Here is a 13,572-nt window from a genome sequence, read left to right as displayed (position 1 = left end):
GATGCCTTCATTTTGTGTACAAATAAAGAAAAGCTATTATTTAACATGAAAAGTGAAGACATGAGACATAGGAGCAGAAATAGACCATTCATCCCATTGAGTCTGCTCTGTCATTCAATGAGATTATGCCTGATTTGATAATCCTCAACTCCACTTTCCCCACAACCCTCGATTCCCTTGCTGATTAAAAATCTGTCTCTCTCTTAGCCTTGAATATAATGACCCAGCCTCGACAGCCCTCTGCGGTGAAGAATTCCACAGTTTCACTACCCTCTGAGAGAAGAAATTCCTCCTCATCTCTGCATTAAATGTGTGACCCCTTGTTCTGAAATGATCCTAGACTCTTCCACAAGGGGAAACAACTTTGTCAAGTCCCCGAGAAATCCTTTCTGTTTCAATAAAGTACCTTTTATATTTCGGTGAGTGTACAGGCCCAACTTCCCCTCCTAAGACAGTCAATCCATACCCAGAATCTGTCTCGTGAACCTTCACTAGACTGTGTCTTCAACACCAGTATCTTTCTAAAAGCCCAAACTTTTCACAGTATTCCAGCTGTGGTCCGACTAATGCCTTGTATAGTTTTAGGAAGACTTGCCTATTTTACATTCTGTTCCCTTTGAAATAAAGACCAACGTTTCATTTGCCTTCCCTATTACCAATTGAATTTAGATGCTGGCTTTCTTTATGATTCATGGACAAGGATTCCCAGCAGTTTTTATGCTGCCCCTAGGGGTTTTTAAGGTGAGAGGGGAAAGTTTTTAAAAAAGGATATGAAGGACAACATTTTTACACAGAGAGTGGTTTGCATTTGGAATGAACTGCCAGGGGAAGTGGTGGATGCAGGTACAGTTTCAACATTTAAATGACATTTGGATAAGTGCATGAATAGAAAAGTTTGGAAAGATATGGGCCAAGCGCAGGCAGGTGGGACTAGTTTAGTTTGGGACCATGGTCAGCATGGACTGGTTGGATCAAAGGGTCTTTTTCCATGCTGTATGACAGTATGACTCCATGAGTTCCCTTAGGGTGAAAACAGCAATAGAGTTTCCAAGCAAAGCTAGAGTCAGAGTTGAACTCTAGAAGAGCAAGGAACAAAACTGGAAGAGGGAAAGAAATCCCGAATTATTCACTTCACTGCAGGTTACAGTTCACCAGGCTGATCATCCCTGTCATTGTCAGTTCTTGGCTATGATACTTAATCAGTGACTGGGTATCGTGCAGTGTTCATTGCTACCGTGAGTGTGCAGGGTATAATTACAGTAGCACAGAGTCTGGACTGCAGCCATCTCAGTGACTCGCTCGGACAGATTGTTTGGCTGACATCTGAGAGCTCTGTTTCCTATCTCTGCAATTTTCCCTGTGTCAAGTGATGCCAGATTGTAAAAGATTGGCCTTTGCATTATTCACAAGCCTTTAAGGTGGAGTGGAGTAAGGCTACAAAATGTAGTGCTGGTGGGAGGCCCAGAGGCATGTAACTGTTCATCAGTCAGAGAAGCATTATTTGCTGGACATCTCTCCCTCTGTACCTTAACATGTGAAATGCAGAGAGGGAAAAGAAAACTTTTGCATTTATAGCAGTTCTTTCACAACTCTAGGGTGTCCCAAAGTAATACATTTGAAATGTAGCCACTGTTGCAAGACCAACCATTTTGTATACAGCAAGCTCCCGTAAACGGCAAATTAGCTACCAGGATAATAACTAGAACACCTGCAAAAAATAACCCAATGGACAACGAGGAAGGCCTGAAGTCAGCCAAAGCCTCTTATCAGTCACAGACCCCAAGGAAGTCGCAGTCCCAAGTTAATCACGGTTCCCGATCAGTCACCGTACCCTGACAGTCACAGCCCCAAGTCAGTCACGGACTCTAAGCCAGTGACAGGCCCCAGTCAGTCACAGGTCGCAAACAGTCACAGAAACCAGTCCGTCACAGGCTCTGAGTCAGTGACAGGCCCCAGTCAGCCACAGGCTCTAAGTCAGTCCCAGACCCAAAATCAGTCTCAGACTCCAGCCATTCACAAGGCCCAACTTAGCCACAGGGGTAAATGGATACAGTAACAGATAACTTCAGGTGGTCACCTACTGAAACTGTTCACTGGCAGAATAAATACATCCACTTATTGTGTGCTTTTATTTTCATTTTCTCATGGGATGTGGGCATCGCTGACTGGCCAGTATTTGTTGCCTGCCCCTAGTGAGAAGGTGGTGGTGATGAACTTTAACTGCTGTAGTCCATGTGCTGTAGTTTGATCCACAATGCCCTTAGGGAGGGAATTCCAGGATTTTGACCCAGTGATAGTGAAGGAATGGCAATATATTTCCATGATTTGAAGGTGCCAGTGTTGGATAAAGTTAAAAAATCACACACACCAGGTTATAGCCCAACAGGTTAACTTGGAATGCACTAGTTTTTGGAGCGCCGCTCCTTCATCAGGTGGTTGTGGAGATTAAGATCATGCTCACAGAATTTATAGCCAAAGGAATCCAGTGTCATGGAGATGTGATACAGTAAACAATCTTAGATTAAAACTTTCACCTTTTATAATGGGATATGCTGGTTTCTGTTCTTTGATATGTCAATCCCAGAACTTCTTTTAAATTACATTCTCAAGATAGCTCAGCTTTTTAACCAATAGGTGTGAAGTCTGTCTGTATCCCAATGCTATGTCAGACTGACAAACCCTCTGTATAGATTTACAGAGTTTTACATGGATTCATGCAATTTTTGAGGTGTGTGTGTGTGTTGTGTGCAGTGGGGTTACCTATAGTCTGCCATGAACCCAAGGTCCTGATTGAGGCCATTCCAATGGGTACCAAACTTTGCTATCAGCTTCAGCTCAGCCATTCTGTGTTGTTGCTTGTCCCGAAGTCTGCCTTGGAAGATGGTCACCCGAAGGTCTGAGGCCAAATGTCTCGGATTCTTGTGCAGTGTCCATTCATCCACTGTCGGAGCATCTGCTCGGTATTACTAATGTACCTTTCCTTGCGGCATCGTTGCCTGCAGCGTATGTGATAGACAAGTTGGCCGAGTCACATGAGTACTCACTGTGTACATGGCGGGAGATGTCCCCACGTGTCATGGTGTCCTGACATGCCACAGTGAGAAACTGTAATGACCCCCTTAGGAGACAGACACAGGCTGCACCAGACAAGATAACAACAGGACAACAACAATGTACAACCCTGCCATAGCAGCCGCTGTGTCAGAGTATCAATATGGGTAATACCATTATGCATGGGGACACCTCCCACCATGTACACAGTGAGTACTCATGTGACTCGGCCAACGTTGTCTATCTCATACCCTGAGGCATGGTACATTGGTGAGACTGAGCAGAGGCTACGGCATCGGGTGAATGGACACCGCGCAACAATCACCAGCCAAGAGTTTTCCCTCCCAGTCGGGGAACACTTCAGCGGTCCAGGATATTTGGCCTCGGACCTTCGGGTGACCATCCTCCAAGGCGGACTTTGGGACAAGCAACAACACAGAGTTATGGGAATGGCCTCAACTGGGACCTTGGGTTCATGTCACACTACAAGTGACCCCACTGCACCACACACACACTCGCACCGATACATGCACCCCCTTACACATACCCCATCACACACACACAAATACACTTAACCAAGCTTACACACACATTTATACACACACACTCTATCATGTGCACTCACATCCACACGCAAACACTCACATGCACACTCAATCTGTCGCTGCCATATGGGAACACATATAAGCTTATGGGATGAATTTGTTTTTGCAGAGTCACATTTTATTTTGTTCAAAAATTGCATGAATCCATGTAAAACTCTGTAAATCTATACAGAGGGTTTGTCAGTCTGACATAGCATTGGGACACAGGCAGACTTCACACCTATTGGTTAAAAAGCTGAGCTATCTTGAGAATGTAATTTTAAAGAAATTCTGGGATTGACATATCAAAGAACAGAAACCAGCATATCCCATTATAAAAGGTGAAAGTTTTAATCTAAGATTGTTTACTGTATCACATCTCCATGACACTGGATTCCTTTGGCTATAAATTCTGTGAGCATGATCTTAATCTCCACAACCACCTGATGAAGGAGCGGCGCTCCAAAAACTAGTGCATTCCAAGTTAACCTGATGGGCTATAACCTGGTGTGTGTGATTTTTAAGTATATTTCCAAGTCAAGATGATGTGTGACTTGGAGTGGAACTTGCAGGTGGTGTGTTCCCTTTTATCTGCTACCCTTGACTATCTAGACGGAAGTGGCCATGGGTTTGGAGGGTGCAGTCTGAGGATCTTGGGTGAATTTCTGCAGTGCATCTTGTAGATAGTACACACTGCTGCTACTGAGCATCAGTGGCGGAGGGAGTGGATACTTGTGGATGTTGTGCCAGTCAAGCAGCTGCTTTCTCCTGGATGATGTCAACATTCTTGAGTGTTGTTGGAGCTATACCCATCCAAGCAAGAGTAAGCCATTTTGGACTGATATGGGAGAAATGTCTTCACCCAGAGAGTGGTAGCCTTTGGAATTCTCTGTCACATAGAGCGGTTGATGCCAATATATTGAATGTCTTCAAGAAAGGGGATCAATATAGTTCTTAGCCCTAAAGGGATCAAAAGGTATGGGGAGAAAATGGGCACAGGGGACTGAATTGGATGATCAGCCATGATTATATGGAATGGGGATGCAGGCTTGAAGGGCCAAATGGTCTTCTCCTATTCCTGTTTCCCATGTTTCTGTATTTCTGAGGTTTTTGTACTTACGTTCTGAGCTACGGTGCTGGAGAGTTCACTCAGTGGCGCCCAGCTGACACACTGAAGGAGGATCAGCTCTGATCTGGAGATTCACCGACTGTCCCCTTTCTCCCTGCAGGTTGGGCAGTTTGCCTGTCACGCTGGGCTGCCTCCTAGGATGGTGCTGAGAGCTGTCCCATGCACCCGCACGGTGTGATGGCCAGTCCGCAGGAGGTCCTCCCGTGGTCACCCGCCTCCCACCTCGCCAAGCAGAGTCTGACGGAGGAGCTGGGGACACCGGGGGAGGACCCCGCGGTCCAGTCCGGAGGCCGCTGCCTCTTGTACTCCCCACCCGAGATCCTGGACAACCTCCGCGAGAGGACGCCCCCGCAAGGCCAGACTGGCGCCAACTCCAACCAGGCACTCACCGTGACGGTGCTGACCAGCGTCAGTGAGGACACCCGTCACCACTTCCAGAACAGCGTGCTGCAGCTCAGGGAGCAGGAGGACAGCAGCAGGAGCTCCCAGGGAGCTGAGGACAGGAACGGCAATGAAGGTGAGGGCGGTGAGCATGATGGACCGGAGGAGATGAAGATCCATTACAACCGCTCGGGCTCAGGTCTGGGATCTGGGCCTGGGGGATTCCTCGAGGGGCTATTCGGCTGCCTGAGGCCTGTGTGGAACATCATCGGGAAGGCCTACTCCACAGACTATAAGCTACAGCAACAAGGTATGTGACAGCTCAGCAGTCAAAACGGTCTTATAAATGGTCAGCTACATGCCAGTTACCTCTGCTTCAGTGCCCACAGGTGAAAGCTTCATTTGTTGTATTCAGGTGGCATCATCTACCTCTTCACGCCCAAGTTAACACAGTCTGTCCAGCATGTTATGTTGTGTACCAGGTTGTATTTTGCTGTTGGTTGTATTTGTTACCAGGCTGTATTGTTTATGAGTTTGTATGGAATAACAGGTTGTATCATGTTCTGGGTTCTAATTGTCCCAGCTTGTATTGTCCCCCAGGTTGTATTGGTTACCAGCTGTATTGTGTACCAGTGTACCAATGGTATAATGTACTATTGTATTGTCCTGCAGGCTGTATTGTGTACCAGGCTGTATTGTCCCTCAGGCTGGAGTGTATTGTGTACTGTATTGTCCCACAGGTTTTATTGTGTACCAGTTTGTGTTGTTTTCCATGTTATATTGTGCTGCGGGTTCTAGCATGTACCAGGCTGTATTAACCTTAAGATTACATTGTGTACTAAACTGTATCATGCACCAGATGTATTTTGTAGCAGGTTGGTTGTCCTGCAGGTTGTATTGTGTACCAGATTGTCATAGAATCATAGAGTTATACAGCATGGAACCAGATCCTCAGAACTACTTGTCCATGCCGACCAGGGGCTCAGTGGTTAGCACTCCTGCATCACAGCACCAGGGACTCAGGTTTGATTCCAGCCTCGGGCAACTGTCTGTGTGGAGTTTGCACATTCTCCCCGTGTCTGTGTGGGTTTCCTCCCGGTACTCCAGTTTCCTCCCACAGTCCAAAGATGTGCAGGTTAGGTTAATTGGCCAAATTAAACTGCCCATAGTGTTCAGGGACGTTTAGATTAGGTGCATTAGTCAGAGGAAATATAGAGTGATAGGGTAGTGGAATGGGTCTGGGTGAATTGCTCTTTGAGGGGTGGTGTAGACTTGATAAGTGCCAAATGGTGTGTTTCCACTTTGTAGGGATTGTATGATGTCCTAACTGATCGCATCCCATTTGCCAACATTTGGTCCTTAGCCCTCTCAACCCTTCCTATTCATGTAGGCATCCAGATGCCTATTAAATGACGTAATCGTAGCTGCCCCCACCACATCCTCTGGCAGCCCTTTCCTTACGCGCACCACCCTCTGTGTGGAAGAGTTGCCTCTTAGGTCCCTTTTAAATCTTTCCCCTCTAACCTTAAGTCTATGCCCTCTAGTTTGGACTTTCCTACCCTGGCAAAAAGACCTTGGCTATTCACCGAATCCATGCCCCTCATGATTTTATAAACCTCTATAAGGTCAGCCCTCAGTCTCTGACACACCGAGGAGAAAATCCCCAGCTATTCAGCCTGATCTTGTAGCTCAAACCCTCCAATCCCCAAGACATCCTTCTGATCCCTTTCGAGTTTAACATCTTTCTGAAAGTAGGGAGACCAGAATTGAAAGCAGTATTCCAAAAGGGGCCTCACGAATGACCTGTACAGCCGCAACAAAACATCTCAACTTCTATATTCAGTGCATTGACCAATGAAGGCAAGTGTACCAAATGCATTCTTCACCGTGCCCAAGACTTTACTTTCAAGGAACTGTGAACCTGCATCCCTAGGTTTCTGTCTTCGACACTTCCATGGCCCTCCCATTAAGTGTATAAGTTCTGGCCTGATTTACCTTACCAAAATGCAACACATCGCATTTATATAAATTAAACACCATCTGGTATTTCTCTGCCATTGACCAATCTGATCAAGGTCCCGTTGTACTCTGAGATATCCTGCTTTACTGACCACTATACCACCAATTTTGGTATCATCTGCAAACTTACTAATTAAACTTCCTGTATTAACAACCAAATCATTTATATAAATGAATGGTACACAGTGAATTTGAATTGAGTTATTCCATGAATAACTTTGATGTGAAATTTGACCCTTGATTTCATTGTATAGTAACTCTTCTTCAAACCTTTCAGCCATGATATTGCTAAATGAGATGGCCATGGGAAATCTAATGGACGTGTCCATTATGGAAAACAAATACTGATTCCCACTTTTTGTTTTAGGTAAGGGTCCTATTCAGTCAATTAAGACTCTTGTAAAAAATTCTTTAAATTTGGGAATTGGTATTAAGGGTGCTGGTTTTATCAATGCCTGCAGTTTTCCAATTACTTGACATGTATGACATGTCCAGCAAAATTTAACCGCGTCCTTATGCAGTCCAGGCCAATAAATATGTTTTTGTATTTTGGCTTGAGTTTTCCTTACTCCCTAATGACCTCCTACTAGTAAGTCATATGCTACCCTCAACACCTTCTTTCTATAACCCACCAGTAATCCAACTTGATGTACCTCTGCCCATTTGTCAATGCCTAAATATGTGATGGTCTCCAGTTCCTCATCAAGACTTTAGGTTTAAGATAGTAACATTCTTGTATGCACTCAGATTCTATTTCAATATGTACTTTTTGAGACAAATAGGGTCATAGAGATGTACAGCATGGAAACAGACCCTTCGGTCCAACTCATCCATGTCAACAAGGTATCCCAACCCAATCTAGTCCCACCAGCCAGCACCTGGCCCATATGACTCCAAACCGTTCCTATTCATGTACCCATTCTTGTAAATGTTGCAATTGTACCAGCCACCGCCACTTCCTCCATCAGCTCATTCCATACACATACCACTCTCTACATGAAAAGTGGCCCCTTAAGGCTTTTTTATATCTTTCCCCTCTCACCCTAAACCTATGCTCTCTAGTTCTGGACGCCCCCACCCCAGGAAAAGAACTTTGTCTATTTACCCTATCCATGCCCCTCATAATTTTGTAAACCTCTATAAGGTCACTCCTCAGCCTCCGACGCTCCAGGGAAAACAGCACTAGCCATTCAGCCTCTCCCTATAGCTCAAATCCTCCAACCCTGGAAACATCCTTGTAAATCCTTTCTGAACTATTTCAAGTTTCACAACATCTTTCCGATAGGAAGGAGACCAGAATTGCACGCAATATTCCAACAGTGTCTAACCAATGTCTTGTACAGCCGCAACATGACCTCCTGTACTCAATTAACCAATAAAGGAAAGCAAACCAAACACCTTCACTATCCTATCTACCTGCGACTCCACTTTCAAGGAGCTATGAACCTGCACTCCAAGGTCTCTTTGTTCAGCAACACTCCCTAGGACCTTACCATTAAGTGTATAAGTCCTGCTAAGATTTGCTTTCCCAAAATGCAGCACCTTGCATTTATCTGAATGAAACTCCATCTGCCACTTCTCAGCCCATTGGCCCATCTGGTCCAGATCCTGTTGTAATCGGAGGTAACCTTCTTCGCTGTCCACTACACCTCCAATTTTAGTGCCATCCGCAGATTTACTAACTATACCTCTTTGCTCACATCCAAATCATTTATACAAATGATGAAAGGTAGTGGACACGGGCCTTCAGTCTGAAAAACAACCCTCCGCCACCACCCTCTGTCTTCTACCTTTGAGCCAGTTGTGTATCCAAATGGCTAGTTCTCCCTGTATTCCATGAGATCTAACCTTGCTAACCAGTCTCCCATGGGGAACCTTGTCGAATGCCTTACTGAAGTCCATATAAAGCCACAGGTGGAAACAGGAGAAAATTCAATGAGTAAAGATATGGAAGTTGAAGTTTAATTATCAATCACGTCCACTGTTCTGCCCTCATCAATCCTCTTTGTTACTTCTTCAAAAAACTCAATTAAGTTTGTGAGACATGATTTCCCACGCATAAAGTCATGTCAACTATCCCTAAATCAGTCCTTGCCTTTCCAAATACATGTACATCCTGTCCCTCAGGATTCCCTCCAACAACTTGCCCACCATTGACGTCAGGTTCACCGGTCTATCGTTCCCTAGCTTGTCCTTACCACCCTTCTTAAACAGTGGCACCACGTTAGCCAACCTTTAGTCTTCCCGCACCTCACCCATGACTATTGATGATGCAAATATCTCAGTAAGAGGCCCAGTATTTATCCACTTATTAGTTTTTCATCTTTCTGTTGTAATTCAGCTAATTTCTCTGAACTAAAAATATCAACTTTGTCCTCCACCTGTTCCTACTTTTTCTCAACCATTTGATCAAACGTGCTCTTTGATAATTAAACTTCAACTTCCATATCTTTACTCATTGAATTTTCTCCTGTTTCCACCTGTGGCTTTGTGACCTTGTTACCGTACGGTCAGGAAAAATCCCGGGATATACTTCCTATAACACCTCAGTTGCCTGACTTTTCACTGGCTTTTCAACCACAGTAGGTATCACTCCCATGTATGATCCAGCTGTGTCATTATATAGGATAAACTGTATTTATGAAACTGAGAGTTTCTCTGTTATTCCTATCACAATTTCAACACTTTTCACCAAACTCTCCAAACTCACTTTGTATGATAGAACACTGCTCTCCTCATCACAAATTCTACATATTACCTGTCTGTCTGGCAATACTCCTTCTGAATCACAAATCTCCTAATCTCTCGTCATGTTGTATTGTAGACCAAACTATATTGTCCAGCAGGATGTATTGTATATCAGGCTGTATTGCATGCCAGGTTGTACTGTGTACCAAGTTATTGTATGTACCAGGTTTTCCTGTCCTGCAGGTTGTATAGTATATCAGGTTGTATTGTCCTGCTGGTTGTATTGTATATCATTTTGTATTGTGCTCCAGGTTATGTTATTGTGTCTACTTTGGATTCCAGCATCTGCAGTGCTTTTCTTCTCTAAACAATACAGTGGCAGGAATTCAACCTGATACACCATATAACCTGCAGGATAATACAACTTACAGTTTGCTACACAATACATCCAGCAGCATAATACTACCCCGATTCAACCTGGTAGGTTTACCCTGGCTGTATTGTGTACCAGCTTGCATTGCCCTGCACGAAGTGTGTACCGGGTTGTGTTGTCCTGTCGATCTGGTTGTATTGTTTATCCGGTTATATCCTGGCAGTTGTATAGTGTCCCAGGTGGTGGTATGCTTGTTACAGGCTGTGTTGGCCTGCTGGTTGTACCGTTCTACCATGCACCAGGTTGTATTGTGAACCAGGCTCTGTCCTGCTGGTTGTATTGTGTACCAGGTGATATTATGCTGCTGGATATATTGTGCAGCAAGCTGCAACTTCCTGTAAGTTGTGTTATCCTGCAGGTTATATTGCATACAAAGTTGTATTGTTCCGCCAGCTATATTGTTTACCAGGCTGTATTGTGTATCAGGTAGGAATGTCCTGCCAGTTGTATTGTATACCAGGTCAGGTTATATACTGGGCCATACTGTGGCAGGTTTTATGTCCACCAGGCTTTGTGTCCCAAAGTGTATGCTGCTGGTTGTGATGTGTACCAGGCCATAAGATTGTATTGTGGTACAAATAGTATTGTTGAATCCGGGTAGTATTATGCTGCTGGATGTACTGTGTAGCAAACAGTAAGTTGTATTATCCTGCAGGTTATATGGTGTATCAGGTTGAATTCCTGCCAGCTGTATTGTTTAGAAAAAAAGCTGCAGGTGCTGGAATCCAAAGTAGACAAGCAGGAGGCTGGAAGAACACAGCAAGTCAGGCAGCATCAGGAGGTGGAGAAGGTATAATCCTTCTTCAGGAAAGGAGGTGGGGGTAGGGGGAGCTACAGACAAAGAGGGGGAAGGGTTATTGGTGGGGAGAGGGATGGAGTGGTGAGGTAGTGATAGGTGAATATAACTGGTAGGTACATCCTGTTAAGTTGATAGGTGGAATGAATCCGGTTGGTAGCTGGAAGGAGGGGTTGGTTTGAGGGATGGAAGGGAGGAGGTGGGGCTGGAAAGCAAGTCGGGAAAGGGGTGGGAGGTTAATTGAGATTAGAGAACTTAATGTTGAGTCTTCTGGGCTTTAGGCTGCCCAGGCAGAAGATGAGTTGTTCCTCCAACTTGCGGTCTAATTCATTGTGGCAATGGAGGAGGCCAAGGATGGAAATGTCAAAGAAGGAGTGGGAAGGGGAATTGAATTAGGCAGTGACCAGGAGGTCAGGCTTGGCTGAGCTTACGTTTGGTCTCACTGATGTAGAGAAGACCATATTGGCAGCACTGGATACAATACAGGTTGGAAGAGCGGAAGGGCTATTTAGGGCCCTGGATGGAAGTGAGGGAGGTGGTGTGCTGGTAGGTTTTGCATCTTTTATGGTTGCAGGGGAAGGTGCCGCGCGGGTTGGTGGGGAGGGTGGCGTGAACCAAGGAGTGGCAAAGGGAATGGTCCTTGCGGAAGGCAGAGAGGGGTGGGGAGGGAAAGATGTTCTTGGTGGTGGGGTCTAGTTGGAGTTGACGGAAGAGTTTGAGGATGATACATTGGATGCGTAGACTGATGGGCTGGAAAGTGAGGACAAGAGAGACCCTGTCTTTATTATGTTTGGATAGGGCGGGATTTAGAGCAGTGGTGTGGGGAATGGAGGAAGTGTGGTGGAGGGCAGTCTGGATGACAGAGCGGGGAAAAGCACGTTGTTTAAAATAGGTGCACATCTGGGATGCTTGGGAGTGGAAAGTCTCCTTGTCAGAGCAGATGCGATGGAGATGGAGTAAGTGGGAAAATGGATTGGAGTTTTTGCAGGATACTGGGTGGGAGGAGGTTTTGTCCAGGTAGTTATGGGAGTCTGTGTGTTTGTAGTAAATCTCAATCTGTAAACCAGGCTGTGTTGCCCTGTAGGTTGTATTGTCTGCCCGGTTGAGATGTGTACAAGCTGTATTTTCCTGAAGGCTGTACAGTATTGTCCTGGAGGTTGATTTGGTTTAATTTGATTAGATTTATTATTGCTATATGTACTGAGATACAGTGAAAAGTATTGTTTTGCATGCAAACCAGACAAATCATATCTTACGTAAGCACATCAAGCTAATAGAACAAAATGTGTATTGTGTACCAGGCTGTATTGTGTAGCAGATTACATTGTCCAGCTGGTTGTATTGGTTACCAGGCTGTATTGTGTATCAGTTTGTATTAAATAATTTTATATCATGTGCCAGGTTGTATTGCCCTGAAGGTTCTTTCATGTACCAGGTTCTTTTGTGTGCCAGGTTGTGTTGCCCTGCAGGTCATTTTTTTTTTATGGACCAGGTTGTATCAATTACCAGTTTGCATTATCCTGCAGATTGTGTTATACATCACGCTGTATTACGCCAGTTGTACTGTATTCTAGATTATTGTGCAGCAGGTTGTATTGTGTATTAAGTTGTTTCTTTTCAGTTGTAATATGTAACAGATTGTAATGTGTATCAGGTTCTATTTTACATCAGGCTGAATTATGTATCAAGTTTGATTGTGTACCAGGTTGTATTGTGTGCTAAGTTGCATCATGTACGAGGATGATCAAGCTGTATTCTCCTGCCAGTTGTATTGTGTACTTAGTTAGAGTGATAGAAATGTACAGCATGTAACAGACCCTTGGATCCAACTCGTCCATGCCGACCAGATATCCCAACCCAATCTAGTTCCACCTGCCAGCACCCGGCCCATAACCCTCCAAACCCTTCCTATTCATAAACCGATCCAAATGCCTCTTAAATGTTGCAATTGTACCAGTCTCCACCCACATCCTCTGGCAACTCATTTCATACACGTACCACCCTTTGTGTGAAAAAGTTGCCGCTTAAGTCTCTTTTATATCTTTCCCCTCTAGTTCTGGACGCCCCCACCCCAGGAAAAATACTTTGCCTATTTACCCTATCCATGCCCCTCATAATTTTGTAAACTTCTATAAGGTCACTTCTCAGCCTCCGAAGCTCCAGGGAAAACAGCCCCAGCCTGTTCAGCTTCTCCCTATAACTTAAATCCTCCAACCCTGGCAATATACTTGTAAATCTTTTCTGAACCCTTTCAATATTAACAACATCTTTCCGATAGGAAGGAGACCAGAATTGCACGCAATATTCCAACAGTGGCCTAACCAATGTCCTGTACAGCCACAACATGACCTCCCAACTCCTGTACTCAATACTCTGGCCAATAAAAGAAAGCACACCAAACACCTTCTTCACTATCCTATCTACCTGCGACTCCACTTTCAAGGAGCTATGAACCTGCACTCCAAGGTCTCTTTGTTCAGCAACACTCCCC

At 44.8% G+C, this 13,572-nt stretch overlaps 1 protein-coding gene across 7 annotated transcripts in view; it reads left to right on the top strand.

Annotated features, from left to right (window-relative positions):
• The window catches only part of si:ch211-45c16.2 (mitogen-activated protein kinase kinase kinase 13), a 133,843-nt gene that overhangs the window by 59,452 nt on the left and 60,819 nt on the right, over positions 1 to 13,572 (top strand). For all 7 annotated transcript variants that reach the window (XM_043693384.1, XM_043693386.1, XM_043693388.1 and 4 more), the window contains one exon: positions 4,865 to 5,455. In XM_043693384.1, coding sequence (XP_043549319.1) covers positions 4,924 to 5,455 — 532 coding nt within the window. In that variant the 5' untranslated portion in view covers positions 4,865 to 4,923. The remainder of the gene's footprint in view (positions 1 to 4,864; positions 5,456 to 13,572) is intronic.

Source organism: Chiloscyllium plagiosum, chromosome 7, assembly GCF_004010195.1.
Source record: "Chiloscyllium plagiosum isolate BGI_BamShark_2017 chromosome 7, ASM401019v2, whole genome shotgun sequence".
NCBI classification, from domain to species: Eukaryota; Metazoa; Chordata; class Chondrichthyes; order Orectolobiformes; family Hemiscylliidae; genus Chiloscyllium; species Chiloscyllium plagiosum.
The sequence above is the reverse complement of the archived record's forward strand: the minus strand, read 5'-3'. Positions and strand labels throughout refer to the sequence as shown.